The sequence below is a fragment of the Polypterus senegalus genome, chromosome 9 (assembly GCF_016835505.1).
Source record: "Polypterus senegalus isolate Bchr_013 chromosome 9, ASM1683550v1, whole genome shotgun sequence".
Taxonomy (NCBI): domain Eukaryota; kingdom Metazoa; phylum Chordata; class Cladistia; order Polypteriformes; family Polypteridae; genus Polypterus; species Polypterus senegalus.
In genome coordinates this window covers 175,907,691-175,925,504 of record NC_053162.1, presented here as the reverse complement: position 1 = coordinate 175,925,504, position 17,814 = coordinate 175,907,691, and the positions used below count along the sequence as shown (strand labels likewise).

General features: G+C 37.2%; 1 protein-coding gene across 7 annotated transcripts in view; it reads left to right on the top strand.

The window, feature by feature from the left end:
* The window catches only part of prrc2b (proline-rich coiled-coil 2B), a 72,304-nt gene that overhangs the window by 40,831 nt on the left and 13,659 nt on the right, over positions 1-17,814 (top strand). For all 7 annotated transcript variants that reach the window (XM_039764385.1, XM_039764384.1, XM_039764381.1 and 4 more), the window contains exons 12-24: positions 1,075-1,414; positions 5,402-5,568; positions 5,888-6,083; positions 9,117-9,330; positions 10,108-12,096; positions 12,545-12,741; positions 12,867-12,973; positions 13,049-13,190; positions 13,437-13,519; positions 15,228-15,416; positions 15,561-15,755; positions 16,372-16,458; positions 17,330-17,428. In XM_039764385.1, the coding sequence (XP_039620319.1) occupies positions 1,075-1,414; positions 5,402-5,568; positions 5,888-6,083; positions 9,117-9,330; positions 10,108-12,096; positions 12,545-12,741; positions 12,867-12,973; positions 13,049-13,190; positions 13,437-13,519; positions 15,228-15,416; positions 15,561-15,755; positions 16,372-16,458; positions 17,330-17,428 (4,005 nt within the window). The remainder of the gene's footprint in view (positions 1-1,074; positions 1,415-5,401; positions 5,569-5,887; positions 6,084-9,116; positions 9,331-10,107; positions 12,097-12,544; positions 12,742-12,866; positions 12,974-13,048; positions 13,191-13,436; positions 13,520-15,227; positions 15,417-15,560; positions 15,756-16,371; positions 16,459-17,329; positions 17,429-17,814) is intronic.

Sequence of the window (17,814 nt, the reverse complement as noted above, 5' to 3'; positions counted from 1 at the left end):
AAAGCCCCAAAGCAAGTAAGACTGTCAGTGTCTGCCTTGTAACTAACTGGGACAAGCACTCCAAGAGGTTTGGAACAACCTATCCACACAACTAACTTCAGAAACTGCCTGCCAGTGGACCAACCATAAAAACAAAGGGTGGTCTTAAATATTAATTTCGTAGGTTTATTTTTTATTATACATATTCTAGGAATTTATTAATCAGAACTATTCATTGTATTTTTGAAAGTTTTCTGATACACAGCATTTTTTTCACAAGTCCCTATGACTTTAATATTTTCTGTGTGTGTATAATTATATAATATCTCACACTATTTATTTAATTATATATATATATATATATATATATATATATATATATATATATATATATATATATATATATATATATATATATATATATATATATATATATATATATATATATATACAGTGTACTATGAATGCAGTCATTGGGCAAATCTTTATGTTGTATTGTGTTTTTTTTTTTCTTTTTTCACTGCTAACACAAAAAAGCTACCACCAGAATTAAGTGTGTAAGCTAAAATCTGAATTCTTTGCAGTAGATTGCAAAATATGGTTTTAACGGCTGTGCTAAATACATCTTGAAGACAGAGTGGAAAATTTAGTATGCAGGCAAAGTGAATGATCATAAAATCTTGTTTCACCATACCTGCTTAACTTTTTTTTGTCTGTCAAATTGGTTTGTATAATTCTCCCAAGGAGAGCTGCTTAATGCTTCAAATATTTGTGTTAATGTAGTTATATCTGTAACCATGTCGTCAGTCAATTAGCACATGCAAGTAAGTTTCAATGTACTCTGTACTTGTGATAGTAGTCTGTACACACAAGTTTATACATCTGTATTCCCATGTAAAGTATGTTTAGCCTGCCCTCTGCCTAGAAACAACCTTTTGAATATATACTAAATCAATATTTGCAGTTTGAATTCCATTTTTTGGTTTACAAATGTTTAGTACTGTTTTGTTTTTTGTTTTTTTAGTATGTGTATAAAATGGGCTACCTGTAGACTGATCCAATTTATGCCTTTTATTTTTCATGTTTCTGCTCAAGGCTAATTCAAAGCCACCAGTAAGCATCCGCAGAAGGGAGTCCGTGGAAGACAAAGAAGAGAGACAAGCACCCAGGACAAAGTTCATGTCTGCTGAGCTTTCCGAAGCAGTAGAACGTGCTCGGCGCAGACGAGAAGAGGAGGAGCGCCGTGCAAGGGCTGAAAGACTTGCAGCCTGTGCTGAAAAACTGAAGAAACTTGATGAAAAATTGGGTAAGGCTGGCAAAATTCAGAAAACAGAAACCACCCTGAAAGAGATGGACAGCAAGGGCTCTGAGGAGCCTTTGTCTCCAAGCAAAGACACCAAATTAAGCCAAGATTGCTGGCAATGTAGTGGTAAAGGTAAGCTAGTACACTGTTGTGTTCCTGTTTTTGCGTTTTTAAAAAAAAAAAAAAGTCTTGGTACATAATACATTTTATGTATGTAGCTCCTGTCCTATGCTCAAGGTGATTAGCCCTAATAGTTATTACTTCAATTATCGATGTTTATACCATTTTTGTGTGTTACTATTAGGTAAGCTATGCAAGTAATATGTAAAATAGTATTTGTTGAATTTGTGTAAGTGGAGTTTTTGTGTATTTAGTCATTTCAGATACCTCCAAATACCAGGAATATAGTGATACTTCTGTTTTATTTAAGTAGAAACATTTTGCAAAGAGTAAAGCTCATCACATAATGAGCTTTTACTACAGACTGGAGATAAAGTAACAAGCTCCCAAGTACAGTGCATCCGGAAAGTATTCACAGTGCATCACTTTTTCCACATTGTTATGTTACAGTCTTATTCCAAAATGGGTTAAATTCATTTTTTTCCTCGGAATTCTACACACAACGCCCCATAATGACAATGTGAAAAAAGTTTACTTGTGGTTTTTACACATTTATTAAAAATAAAAAACACTAAGAAAGTACATGTACATAAGTATTCACAGCCTTTGCCATAAAGCTCAAAATTGAGCTCAGGTGCATCCTGTTTCCCCTGATCATCTGTGAGATGTTTCTGCAGCTTAGTTGGAGTCCACCTGTGGTAAATTCAGTTGATGTGACATGATTTGGAAAGGCACACACCTGTCTATAGAAGGTCCCACAGTTGACAGTTCATGTCAGAGCACAAACCAAGCATGAAGTCAAAGGAATTGTCTGTAGACCAACGAGACAGGATTGTCTCAAGGCACAAATCTGGGGAAGGTTACAGAAAAATTTCTGCTGCTTTGAAGGTCCCAATGAGCACAGTGGTCTCCATCATCCGTAAGTGGAAGAAGTTTGAAACCACCAGGACTCATCCTAGAGCTGGCCGGCCATCTAAACTGAGCAATCGGGGGAGAAGGGCCTTAGTCAGGGAGGTGACCAAGAACCCGATGGTCACTCTGTCAGAGCTCCAGAGGTCCTCTTTAGAGAGAGGAGAACCTTCCAGAAGGACAGCCATCTCTGCAGAAATCCACCAATCAGGCCTGTATGGTAGAGTGGCCAGACGGTAGCCACTCCTTAGTAAAAGGCACATGGCAGCCCGCCTGGAGTTTGCCAAAAGGCACCTGAAGGACTCTCAGACCATGAGAAACAAAATTTTCTGGTCTGATGAGACAAAGATTGATCTCTTTGGTGTGAATGCCAGGCGTCACGTTTGGAGGAAACCAGGCCAATGCCATCCCTACAGTGAAGCATTGTGGTGGCAGCATCATGCTGTGGGGATGTTTTCAGCAGCAGGAACTGGGAGACTAGTCAGGATAAAGGGAAGATGACTACTGCAATGTACAGAGACATCCTGGATGAAAACCTGCTCCAGAGCGCTCTTGACCTCAGACTGGGGTGACAGTTCATCTTTCAGCAGGACACCGGCCCTAAGCACACAGCCAAGATATCAAAGGAGTGGCTTCAGGACAACTCTGTGAATGTCCTTGAGTGGCCCAGCCAGAGCCCAGACTTGAATCCAATTGAACATCTTTAGAGAGATCTTTAAAATGGCTGTGCACCGACTCTTGCCATCCAACCTGAGCTTGAGAGGTGCTGCAAAAAGGAATGGGCAAAACTGGCCAAGGATAGGTGTGCCAAGCTTGTGGCATCATATTCAAAAAGACTTGAGGCTGTAATTGCTGCCAAAGATGCATTGACAAAGTATTGAGCAAAGGCTGTGAATACTTATGTACATGTGATTTCTCAGTTTTATCTGTACTAATTAAAGGCAATGCCCTCACTGACTCATCACTAATTCTTCAACTTCTCGTGTAGGTAGAAGGCTGAAATTTGGCAGGTTCATTCCTTACAGCTTACTTACAAAAGTTAAGCAGGTTTCATTTCGAAATTTTACGTAACGGTCATAACTGGAACCTACTTACGTACATATATACGGCCATAGCCTGCAGCTCGGTCGCCGTGTGAGGCGGAGTTGGGTCCCTCATCATCACGCCTCCCACGTAATCGAGTGCCTGCCCATATAAGGCCTTCTGTCAGCAGCAATCCAATAGACACGCTGCCGCTAAATATTCGCGGGTGAAGGACTGTGCTTATGCAAACGAAAGATTAGATGGTCAGGGATAGACTAGTGTTTGGCACAAACTCGGCGAAAGCGCGAGAGAAACTTTTAGGTGGCGGGTCTTAGCCAACATTAAATAAAGCCGTGGACAGTGCAAGATCGCCCGAGATGGCACAAGCACAGCCGAGAACCTTCGATGCATGTACTCCGAGCGTGTCACATGAACTGACTTTGCAGGACTGGGAAAGGTAAACCCGTGCATGCAGTGTGTGATGTCTCAGATAAAGAGGAAGACAAGCTGCTTATTGATGCAGTAGGAAAGGAACAACCCTCTGACGCGGAACAAGCCTTTCTAGACATGTCAATAGGAAAGCAAGGTGTAAAGCTTAAGTTTAAATTACGTTCATAGACACGCTGCTGCTAAATATTCGCAGGCAAATCCACAACTTAATACCGGGAATGCCTGTTAAACATCTTAGATTCATGAGTACCGTATTTGTGTAGTGATCACTTCGATGAATGAAACCTGTTATCTTTACAACGGTTGACAACGAAGATGAGATGGTCAGGGATAGACTAGACAAACACGGAATGTAACTTGAACACAACACATCCTCCAAATGCGAACCTGATTGAAAGAAATAATGATAGTCAAATCCTTGATGACCGCAACACTCATAACAGTCAAACAATTACATTGACAATCATGTTATGTTATTTTTAAAATGTTTTCTTTTTCATAACTTCTTTAACACACTACTGCGCTGCGAAGCACGGGTATTTTGCTAGTTATTAATAAATTTGCAAAAACATCAAACTTTTTTCACGTTGTTATGGGGTGTTGTGTGTAGAATTTTGAGGGAAAAAATGAATTTAATCCATTTTGGAATATGGCTGGAACATAACAAAATGTGGAAAAAGTTATGTGCTGTGAATACTTTCTGGATGCACTGTATATCAGCTATTTTCAGTGGTTCGGTTGACCTGGGTCATTTATTGGAAAGGAGTGAAACAAGTGCTGCAGTTGTTTACTCTTGATTATAGTGGCTTCAGAGCAGTGTAACTGCACAAACCAACATGAGCTTTTAGCCGCATAGAATATCTACTTTACTTTTAACAGCCAGCTTTGGTTCTGTTGTATATGATATTGAATATTTGTTCAGTTGGGTTTCTCAGTACCTTAACAATGAAACCCAGATTTAAAATTTTAGTGACCCTCCATTGGGGGTGGAGGATCAAAAAAATGTGTAGAGCATTCAAAACTAATGGCTAATAGGTTGCATGCAAACGTAACACATTTTTAGCAGCAGAAGCGTTTTAATGTAGCAAATGTGGGTTCCCTGTATATTTTACAAATGGGTTTATGGCAAAATTGTATTACGATTTATGTTTTGCAGGAGTGCATTGGAGAGCTATTCCAAGAGTATTTGTTGCTCTCTGGTTAACTCTTGTAAATTTAAGAACACTGCTTGTGTAACCTCTTTTGAAGTTATGTATTAATAGAAACTTTGTTTCCCCTTGGATAAAAAGTCTGTTACTATGTCAGATAATCTTTATTTAAATATTTCCTTAAATATTTTGGTGAAATTCTTTATTTGTTTGAATGTCCTTCCCTACACCACAACCTCACATAAAGTTCTCTAAACTAGTTATGAGTTTCTTGTTTTCTTCTAGTTTAACTGCATTTAATGAGAGATGTATGTAAAAGACCTATTATTTAAACATTTAACAGGGAAAGTTATGCTGATTATCCTAATGCCACAGAAGTATAATTAATGTCAGGTTCTAAATGGCATAGGTAATGTTGATATGTAATTTCCTAACTCGCTTTTATTCTTTTCCAAAACTCCAAATAAAGAAGCTGAAATTTCTGCTGAGCATTATGTTAAAAACCAAGAACTCCCTTCAGAGGAGACGTCGGCTACAAACTTTCAGAGTGAAGATCATGTCACAGAGCCAACATCTCCTAGTCCAGACAGTGGTAAATACCCAAAGTCCCTCCCCCCACGCTTCCAAAAGCAACAGGTAAATTGAATTTTTTTTTTATTATTATTATTATTATAAACATTTTGCTGCTGCCTTAATCTTTTTACCCAACATATCTCATTCTAGGAATTACTTTTAAAATGCATGTGTCATATAGCTAATTTGTTGTATTTGCAGTGCCGTTTTCATTGTTTAACGCCTTTGGAATGTTTTGGGGAATCATGAAGTGTACTGGTTTTTTGGTGTTTATCATGGACTTACTAAAAGAAATGAAAATGTGTGCCTGAGACGGAAAAATTGTTGTTTATTATGCTACATAAAGTGAAGCATTCTTGTTTTTACCAATGCTGCTCTTTAGGAAGTATACAAGATGCATTGGCAGCAGCAGGGACATCCATCATCTGGGGCTGCTCCACCTCCTCAGCACTCCTATTACCCTCCTCACGTTCTTGGTTTTGACCCCCGATGGATGATGATGCCCACTTACATGGAATCCTGCATAGGCCAGGGTCGCAGTCCTGCAGATTACTATTCAGCTCCTGTCCATTCTCCTGGTAAGGAACTGTACAGTATACTGTTTCATACTGAGACACTTTGTATAATTTGTAGGCCATACTGTTACTATTTGTCTGATTACTCAGGTAATGGTGTCTAAGCTTTCTTTTTTTTGAGAAATTGCGCAGTGTTTGCTGAAGCATAAACTCTGTTTGGATGTATGTGTGCATTTGGGTATATGTCACTTTAAAGATTTGGAGCAGCCAGCAGAACTTTAAAATCTGATCCTGTTGGGTGAACTGTAGCTGATAGCGGGGTACACTTGCTCATTCACTTTCGGGCTAATTCCAAATTAAATTTAGGATCTATGTAAAAGTTTTATGATCTATAAAAGTAGTAGTCAGCTGTAAGCTTTCAGATGCAGCATGTAGGCTGGTCTCGTGTTATGAAGGAGTTCACTTCCAGTGGATGTTCCTAACATGATTTTTTTATGATAGAATTTGCACAGAAAAATGTCAGTTAAATATAAATCTGCAGAAATATATAATTTGTCACTGGTTTCACAGAAAGTTTCAGAATTATTAAAACTTCACTGATGCACATTACCATACTTAAATATAAACTAACTGTACATCCCCTTGGTCCATTTATGCCCCCCATAGCAGCTATACTTTCTTAGACATAATGTCTGGGACATGTGCTTAGTTTGATGGGAATTGCAAGCCAAATGTTCAGTTCAGCTAAACTTTCAGCTGCCAATCTGCTGGCTTACATTTGAAGGAGCATTTTGCATGTCTGCACAGACTGCCATTTGCAATTCATGATGCATGCAAACAAAACCACAAAATGATTGAAAATGGGGACAACGTACATTCTGTATTATATTATACTCTGGCTTGAAATTAGGAAAGGCTGACATGTAATCATTACTTCATTGGTTAGTAAAATAACGAAAGACATGACGTTTAACTGAAATTCATTTAAGAAAAATTGACTTAATACTCGTTTATCTGCAGATTTTCTTTAATTCCTGCTTGTACTGTTTTTTAAACTTTTTATAAAAGCATAAAACAGGTGCAATATTCAACCCCCTCACCTCAGAAGACATTACAGTGATATGAATGAGGTTAATGAAAATATAACACACAGCCTCGTTAAACAACCAGAAATTTACTGACATGGCTTTAGAATTTGTGTGCATAAATTGACTTTAAGTTTGAATTCAAATGAAAAATGCAACTCTTTTCATAAATGTGCATGCGCACTGTTATTCAGCCCCCAGCTTTAGTAATTTGTGGAGCATTCTTTAGCATTTATAACTTATATTAACCTGTTTTTGGCAAGTGCGGACAAAGTTCCTACTTGTTTATGGGAATCTTTGACCATTCTTCACATGCAAATGCCTACAGACATGGATGTTTGGATGGTTTCCATGCTGCAACTGCCTTCTTTAAATTCTACCAGAGATTTTCAGTGTGATTTAAATCTGGCCACTCCAGGACATTCCAGTATCTGTTTCTCAACCAAGCTTTGGTTAGCTTGGAGATGTGTTTAGGATCATTGCTTTGCTCAGTGTCCTGTCCAGTGATCACCAAGATTCAATTTCTGAACAGAAGGCATTGTGTTTTTTTTTTTTGTTTGTTTTTTTTTTTAAATGGACAAGTGCCAGTGCCTGCAGATGAAGAACATCCCCCACACCATCAGTGACCACCTCCTTGATTGTGGGGAATGTGTTCTTTTAGTTATAAGCCTGGCATTTCTCACGTCGGACAATATGCTGGTCCATGTGTCCAAACAGCTTAAATTTAATTTCACCAGTCCATAGAATTCTTTTCCTAAAACTCTACAGGCCTGTCTAAATTTGTCCTGGCATATTCTAGTTGACCTCTGATGTTCTTTGTGGTCTAGAGAGGAGTGTGGCCAGTGAAGTCTTTGTTTATTTGATGTTTCTTAAAGTTGCTTCTGAAGCACTTGTCCCAGCCTTCATCAGGTCATCTTGTAGGTGTTTTGCAGTAATACAGGGGTATCTTTCTTTGGTATCCTGACCAAGTTGTTAAGGGCTCTTGATGAAATTTTGGGCTTTCTTCATCAGCCACGCAGGTTTGCAGATGTGCCCTAAGTTTTAAGCTTCCTTTTAATGCTCCCATTGCTGCCTCTTGAAATGTTCAATTTTTGGAAGATCTTATACCCAGTGTCCTTCAGGTGCAATTAAATTTCCTCTTTCAGCTTTTGTGAAAGCTCCTTAGTTTTGCATATGATCGCTACTCATCTTGATGACATTCATGGGTGGGGTTTATATTTTCATCACAGTTGAAGCCAATTAGGATCATTATTGAATTCCCAAAGGATTAATTATGTTTTAGTTCCAGCGTAGGCAATTAACACTAGCTGAAGGTTTTAACAAAGGTAATATTATATAGGGATTGAGTAATTGTGACATGGCTATATTAATAAAATATCCTGTTATGAATTCTGCATTTTATTTTCTGCATATCTTAGTTAACTGATAAAGAAATCATCCAAAACAATCTAGCTCTTTGAAAAATCTCTTAGTAAATGCTTACAATCTTTGAGGGGTTAAATATTTCAGTGTGCAACTGTGGTTTAGACAACTATAAAGCTAGTAACATTTACATTGTGCTATAAACAAACTCTTGTGTATAGTGAATAGGCAGTTACTTATTGGGGTGAGGTGATGTCTTTTGTTGTGTACAAGAACAGTTTTAAGCAGCACACCTTTTTGCTGTAATATGCTGTTACAGTGCTAAATGTGCGATTCCAAATTCCATTATACATTGCCTTCCTATCTCATTTCACAGTAGTTGTAGTAGCAGTAGTCTCCAAAGAAACCCACCGTTGCATCACTTTTGGGCATGCTATGAATTACTGTCTTGTCAGTGGTTTATTCATTGTCCTGTATAAGCTAAATCACATTACCTGTGTTGTCTGTTACGTTTTTTTCATTGGCATCTCTGACTTTTTTGTAATATGCTTGTACGTGTATGTATGCATTCTGTTTTTCTAATGATTTTAGTATGGATCTTTTGAGGATTATGTTTCGTGTTTTTTTTTTTTTATATATATATATAAAGGCATGTTGAAACAAGTAGTTCAACCAGACCATCTAAGCAGCCCAGGGTCTGTTCCTGAAGAAAACTGTCACTCATCAGTAACACAAGAGAGAAGAGTGCCTTCAACTGAGCCCTACCCTGTCTGGGGGCAGGATAGCTATTCCTTTACACATACCAGGAGCTTTACTCCCCCATATCAGCGACATGAGAAGGAAGTAGTGAAAGCTGTTGACAGGTTAGCTATTGTTTTGCCTTCACATTGAAAATTGCAGCATTCTTGCTTTATTGCTTTATCCATGTACTGTATAGAATCACAACATTTTTCGTCTGCACAGGGATTATCAGAGGTGAATTTCAGTTATAAATTTCGAGTTTTCTTAATGTTGCCGAACAATTCTTATTTCAGAAGAATCATAATTGATTTAAGTTTTTAAGTTGGAAAAAGAAAAACAAAAATGATAAACTTCAGCAAATGGTAATGAACTATCTTCTTTTAACAGTCCATGATTTTAAATGTTAGAGGTTCACCTCAAATTTGGTGTCTCAATGTTTTAATATAGCGTAAAATTATTAAAGCATTATTCAGTTCAATACACCTGGATGGGGAAATTGGTGTTAAAGAATTTAAGCAAACAATAATGCAAAAGCACAGTTAAAAAAAAAAAAAAAAAGCTATATAGTGTTTGCTAATTAGCCACTCTTGTAAAAGAGTAAATAAGAAATAATTGTTTTCTGTTGGCAAAAAAACTCTCTATAGTCATTCTCAAAAGTGAGTCTATGTTTTGAAATTCATATTAAATCAGTTTGTCTGGGATGGGTAGCAAGAAGTCTTGGATACATTTGATTCGTATTTGTGAAATATTCATGAAGTACTAGTGTACAATTATGTATTTGCCAATTTTTCTATTCTCATTTATTTTTTTAAGTTTTCCTAGACAGGAGTATGTCCAATTTTATCCTGATGTTCCGGGTTTTTTTGTTTTGTTTTTTATTTATTTTTTGCTATATGTAGAAATGAACGAGCTGTGCAAGACCACTATAAAGAAAGAGGGGAGGACTATCGAGACCTGCCAGCAGACGATGTCACCAGCCTTGGTTATCATATGGACAACAGGCAGGAGATAGCTTTAAATGTTTCCCAGAAAAAATCTGCACATGACCAAGAAATCTGCCAAAAAGAAACTTTTATGTCAGCAAACCAAAGCCATTCGCTTTCTGTAGATACAGATTATACAAAAAGTGATAGGCAGACTGAGGCAAAAGATCTGCCAGCTACTAATTGCAGTGACACTCCCGGCTCTAGGGAAGTAGTGGTTGAGTATTCAGTGCGAGAGAAGGCCACAACACCTGATCTTTGGAGCAATGATGGTCTTCTGAAGAAAGAAATAGAACCACAATCACAATGGCAAGAATCCATTTCAAATATTGGAACTAATTTGCCCCAAGAATCTGCCGGAAGAGTGCACACAAGGAGAACTGGTCCAATTAAGAAGCCAGTGCTTAAAGCTTTGAAAGTTGAAGATAAAGAGAATGAGAAACCTAAAACAGAGCCAGAGGATAAACCAGTCCCTTACAAAATAAAGGAGAAAGAAGTTCCACCACTTTGTGATTCTAAAAAGGAATTAAGTTTACCTATAGGTGGAAAGTATTATGTTCCCCCCTCCCTCTCTGCTTCTGAAGATAAATATTTCCCCTCTCTTAAATCTGAGAAGTCTGCTGAAGGTAGTAATGAGCCAGAGCAGAAGGAGAGTAGATGGGAGAATAAAATTTATTCAAAAGATTCCAGTGATCCTTCTGTTTCTCGTCGGAACAATTGGATTTTCATTGATGAAGAACAGGCATTTGGCGGTTCCAGGGGTCCTGGAAGAGGAAAAGGGAGAGGATTTAGAGACTTCAATTCAAGAGGCAGAGGTCGTGGAGACTCCAGTCGTGGAGGTTTCAATGGGCAAAGAGTTGGAAGAGGTCGTAACATACGAGATTTCTCCAAAGTTGAGGAAGTATCTCGAGGAAAACCTCGTCGGCGCAATGTCAGTGAAACTCTGAGTGAAACATCTGAATATGAAGAGTTACCCAAACGTCGGAAACAAAAGGGGACTGAAAATGCCAGTGAATCCATTCACTCTGAAACTTCAAATTTAAGGAAGGTAGACACCAAGGACTCCTGGAGATCCAACAAAGTCTACATAGATGAGCAAGGTAGTGGGAGTGAAACACGAGAAAGGTCCAAAGTTAACCGGACATTTGGAAGAAGCCTTCCTCCAAGACTGACTAACACTGGTTACGGTAGAGGTTTTGGTATAAGAGAAAATTCAACTTGGAGAGGTAGAGGTGGAACCTTTTCTGGAGCAATTCAAGAAAATGGATATGGTGGTGGGAATGAATCCTTTTCTTCTAGAAGGCCTCAAGAACGAGACTCACTAAAATACACACACAAATATTCTGGGTCTAATGTTGAGAATGGCTTTGAAGACAGAGGGGGTGATGACTACAACTTGGATGGTGACAATCTTGAAAACAGACCCATGAGGCGTCGTCGCCCTCCTCGTCAAGACAAACCTCCAAGATTTAGACGATTGAGACAAGAAAGAGAAACTGGCTCACACTGGAGTAATGAGGATCATAATACAGATTTCTCTAGTAGTTGGCCTTCCAGATCACATATGGATGAAAAAGAGGCCCATCACTCTGTAAGAAGCAGGGATGGCATCTACCATGGTCCCTCAGAGCATGCAGCAGAAGACTGGGAAACAGCCTCAGAGAGCAGTGATTTGAATGAGAGGCGAGAAAAAAGAATAGGACTTTCTCAGGCTGAGCTACCTTCTGACCTCAATCACAGCTTTGATGTGTCAGGAGAAAAGAGAGAGTTGTCTAAACGCAGCTTTTCAAGTCAGAGACCTTTAATGGAGCGCCAAAATCGTAAGGGGGACCTAACAAGCCTAGGGGATAAAGTTGTCCGATCTGGTGATCCAACTTGCAGAACAGATAGCTGGCAGAATAAAAGGTAAGTTATTAAGGAGACCAATTTATTACATAAGAGTGTACTAATGTGTTTCACACTGGTGACAACTAACATGATGTTTCAATGGATCCTTCTGAATCTCCTAAGGCCTTGTGGCCAAGGATGTGAATGAGGACAAATGACTACTGATTCACCAGCCTTAATGATTTTCTGCTTTAAAACAGAAGATATGTATATTTATTTATGTAACATCATAGCATAGATTAATGTGTGGAAAAATATGTACCCCTTTATTGTACCATCTAGGGCAAAGGTTTTGTTTGATTGTTTACCTTTGAATTATTTGTATGTAAGGGAATATTAGTGTAAAGTATTTTAAATAGTCTGGGTATAATCACCCATTATTGTGTAATCCTTGTAATCCTTTTTGTTAATGGTATATTTTAAAAACTGGTATCTGATCACATGTGGCTTTGTTTTTATGGCCCAGGTGTTCGGATGATGCCCTGTCAGATTTAAGTTCTGGGTTGGTGTACAGTGTCGACCAGTCCCTCAAATCTGATTCTGACAGCCCCATTAATTGTTCTTCTGAATCATCAAATAAAAAGGTGGAGAAAGGCCTGAAATGTACAACTTCTAAAATTGAGAAACAGGATTCATTGTCTACCTGTGATCTTGGTTATTCCAGTAAGTGACTTAAGATTGATGTGGTTGCTACCTTCATAATGAATACTTTTACAAGCTAATAGTGGTTACCCAGATTAACTTTTAGAAGGTAATAGCCCTTTGCGCTTTTTTTTTAACCCCCCCAGATGAGAATATAGCAATCACTACTGGAGAAGGTTTCACAGAAGTAATTTCAAAGAAACAGCGCCGTCAGCAGGAAGAAGAACGAAGGAAGAAAGAGCAAAGCACACAGGTATTTGTAACTTCTATTTTTTGATAAGTATAAAGTCCCTCAAGATTAACATTAATAGTGAACATTTGTTTTCAGGTACCTGTAAAAAGTAGAGTTATGGTTTCTAAGATCCCACCTCGTTTTGCAAAGAAGCAGAGCAACATTTCAATGGAGCAGGCTGATGAAGCAGTATCTTCCAGTAGCCTTGGGACTGAGATCTGGGAGAGTAGCAGCTCAAGTATGCATTATCTGTGAAAATTTCTCTCACATGCAGCATCTGTGTTCAAGTAATAATAGTTTATTTTTAAGTGTTGCTGTCCCTCCCCCCTTCTCTCACCCACTCCTATGAAAATTCAGTTGTGACTTTTTAGCTGTAGAACTGTAGCAGTCAAGTTCATTGTTTTACTTTATTCTTCCAAGACATGGCAATACAATGATTTAAGTGCGACATCTATCATTTTTATTTTTGTAAACTTGTTTTTAGCTATTGCTGTTCAGTCTACAAGTGGAGATGCCTGGACAAAGCCAGTGACAGTTTTTTCTGGATCTGAACCCAACTCCAGTGAGGCAAGTGTTGATTTATGGTAGGAATTGGATATTTATGCATTATTTGAATTTGGCGTACCTTTTCAGTGTGTGACGGATTAACAGGGAGTGTGAAATAGTTGGCTAAGGCATTGGACTTTGAATTGGTAGCATTATTCTTTGGTCCTTATAGTTTAAGTGTACCATATAAAATGATTCATGGGCTTTGTGAAATATTTTTGGTAAAGAAATATAATATGTAAAAGCAAACTTTTCCAAATTTGTGTCAATCATTGAACCTATTGTATGAAAGGGGCAGAGAGCTGGACCTAGGCTCTTCTCAGGAAGGGTTAGAACTGTAATTTCACAAAGTTTTTACTAATATTTTCATAGTAATTAAAGATTTTGATTTCACTTTCTCTAGTATCTCTGATTAAAGTAGGCTATTTTATGCAGAGAAATGGGAATGTGTTTCTCTTTAGGTCACGTTACGTGTATTTTATTTATTAAATAAATTACTTGAAATCACTTCTAAGGCCCTATAATAATCTCTTTAATAACATTTTAATTGTACGTTTTTTTCCCCCCAACTGATACAGTATGTCTGAAAGATAAGCTATTAATTGCATTTTTTATGAACTGCATGCATTAATTGGCTTACTGAATCATTTTTAGATTTATATAAAATGTCAGCTCTAGACGCATAAAAAGCTAAAGGTAACAATATTTGCACAGTGCTCTTGCCAATATTAGTTCAATCAAGTGCTTTAGATGCATAGCTGCTGTGTAAGCTACATATTTATCTCTTCATCACTGTAGATACAAAATCAGACCTGTACCTTTTAACAACTTTCCAGTTTTTATCACCGGCATGCTTTGTGAACTCTCCACCCAGTGCCAGTTATAATGTTCATGGGAATATTTATTTATTCTCATCAGCTATGGTGTTGCTCATAGGATTATTATATTCATTAATTCCTCACCCACTGCATATTTCTTTTTGTTCAAATTGGTATTACTAGTTTTGGGAGAGTCTGTGTTTTTTTTCTTTTGATCTCTGTGCTCTTTTCTGGAAGATTTGTTATTTACATGTTCCTCTGAAACATTTCGTAACTGGTCAGAAATTCGTTTAGGGTGACATTGCCACAATATAATCCCCATCCTGGGATTAAAAGCTTCCAGTTCCATCTCTAAGATGGAGATCTTCCTAACCCAGCTACAGAACTGTCTATCTTGACTTGTATCGCGTCTTTCCTATATAGATGTGCTCTCAGCATTGCTGCACCCATCGCCTGTTTAACATTCAGGTCACATACATCCTCCCCCCTTACCATTTATGCTTTGTGTGTCTCCTTTTGTATTGCTTTTTTGGGGTTTTTTTGGGGGGGGGTTTCCCCCCAAGATTGCATTCATTTTGGTTTTCCATTTCAGTCGTTTAGTTTGTGTTTTATTGCACTTTCTACTAAAATTTTCAAATCTTATTCTTCTTTCAAATCTTGATCTCTCAAGCTTTCGGTAGTAGTAATAATATTTAATTTTATAGCCGTTATATTACTCTTTGATTTGCAAAAATTCTATCCTTTGCATAGAAAATCTTAAGACAAAGTCCTAAAAGTGTTATCTTGGCTTGACTACAGGCATTGCTTGTCTTTTTTGTTACTTTACAATTAACAATTTAAGATAATCTGTTAAGTATTTTCTCTTTGTTAAAAATTTTCAAATTACATTTTTATTTGTTCCTTTTATTTAGGTCTTTAAAGGAAGTCAGACTGACAGTGGTATTGATTTGAGCGCAGAGTCTCAGGGATCTTCTGCCAATTCTTCACAAAGAAGCTCCCCTTATGGTACTCTGAAGCCAGAGGAAGTTAATGGACCCACACAAACCGATCCAAAAACAGATGGTCTGAAAGACCGGACTCCCAAACAAATTGATAAAAAGGTGACATGCTTATTAATCTTTTCAAAAATTGACCTTTAAGGACATTTTAGTGTGTGTTTTATTTTTTTTTTTTTTATTTTTTTTTTTTTTTTCCTTAATTCTTGATTGGCTGTGTTTTTAAAGTTGCAATTTATTGTATTTTAGGAATGTGATGCTAATCCTGAACAAAGCAAAGAACATAAGCCTGGTCCTATTGGGAATGAGAGATCATTGAAAAACAGAAAGGGTTCTGAGGGAATGGAGAGGCTTGAAGGGAGTATGCCAGCTGTAAATGGAGTAGACATTCATGGCGAATCTGTCCTACCTGTTCCACCCATAGAATTTGGTGTCAGTGCAAAGGTAATTGATTTTTGTTTATTTTAGAATATGCAAATAGATAAACCCATGACATTAAAGAAATAAGCTGTTTTTTAGTACCAAAAAATGTTCAGACACACTGTTTCTACAGCGTCTGCCTCATGTTACCTCATGTTATGTGATTGTTCAACATGGACCTTCAAGCTACACTGAAGGCACCTGTATATTCTTTTAAATGCAAATGTTTGTATACCCCTAGTCAAACTGCTTATTTCAATATTATTATGCTCTTTTTATAAATAGCATATTGCATTTATTTGTATTATTATTCAGAAGGTGGGCTTTGATGGTATGAAGCTAAAGTGTAAAACATCCAAAAATTAATGCAAAAGTTTTATATAAGGTAAAGGTACAATTAACATCACTGGCAGTGGCCGTTTTTGGTAAGTGTTTATAGATTAGGAATATTAAAATCTTAAAAAGCATGATAAACATACGTCATGGTGGTGTTTTTTTTTTGGTTTTTTTTTTGTTCTGTTTGGACATTTGATCTGGACTATATAAAACCTTTCAGTACCACCCTAATGTTTCTAATCCCAATAGCCTAACTAGATACCATTTGAAAAAGTTATCTCTAAAAACAAAATGTTTTCTTCAGGATTCAGACTTCAGTTTGCCTCCAGGTTCTGCTCCTGTTCCTGTTTCAAATCCAGTCACCAAACTACAGGATGCTTTGGTTGGAAGTGTAAGTTGTTTGGTTGTTTTTTTTTTTTTTGTTTTTTTTTCCCCCCGTCATATTTGGTTTTATCTACCTTGGTAACTAATTTTAAATTAGTGCTGTTAAGAGGTTTAAATATATTTAGGGAGAATCCCTTTATTTTGAATAAAGACATTTTAAATGCACACATGTAATGTGATAAATGTGAAACTGAATAAAGCTTTAGGTACATACTCCACCACTCTGCAAATGTTGCGTTCATATGTATAAAAAGTCCCTCCAGACTTTCTTCATGCTGCATTAATGCCTAATATAAAAGGTTATCCAGCAGTCTTCTGTGGGACTCTGCAGGCATCATGAAGACGCATTATCTCTTAAAACAGCAATGCTAAATAACTCAATTTCAGTTGCACAGTGGGGTATTTTTAAAAACAAAAGAAAAAAAAACTCAAAAGTAAGAAAACTGTATAAAAAATAAGCATTCATGTAGCATTGTTAACAGTGCAAATTATTATATTTTAGGCCCCCCATTGTCAGCAGTACTTTGTAGAGTTTTGTGATTTTTGTTTTAAGGTGTCAAAATTGAATTCACTTCTTTGCTCTTCATAGGTTGTGTAGTGGAACTGACAAATTGAAACTTAACTACTGAAGCAACTTTTGTGGGTCTTCATAATTTGAGAGATTCATTCAAAAAGCTGGTTGCACATCCATCATGTGATATTTTTTGTAAATTAATACTAAACTTTTAAACTTTTTACATTTTGGGGGAATAAAATGTGTACAGTACTTTGTAAAGCTTGGCTCAGTATGTCCTCTTATTAATTAATTGAAACTTGCACTCTAACCAGAATTGCTCAGTTTTGCACTCATTTGTTTGCATTCATTCTTCATTTTGTAGGCTGCTCTTACACAGGCAATTCCAATGCTTAGAAGAGATCTGCAGCCTGCAATTAATTTGAACCCCATCTCTTTTCCCAATGTGGATCTTACCTTGAAGGTAAATGCTCAAGTTAATGATTTAAACAATGGATGATTTTTTTGTGTGTTGTGGTGTCCTTTTTCTTATACTGTAAAACCATGGACATTCATGTGGTATTAGTCATTTTTATCTTTAAACATTGATTTTTAACCCCTTGACATAAATACTATTTGTATACATGTGTTGGGTGCAGTAGTTAGTACTACTCCCTCATGGATTCACCATCCTAGATTTGAATTCTGTACTTTTCCTGGAGGATTTTTCCTTCTCCATCCCAACAGTTGCTGATTGGCAATTCCAAATTCACCTTGTATGTGTGCATGGGTGCATTCTCCCTTGGACTGGGAATTCGAGAGCTGCTTGCTGGACAGGCATAGGCCATCTGCTACCCTGAATTAGATTAT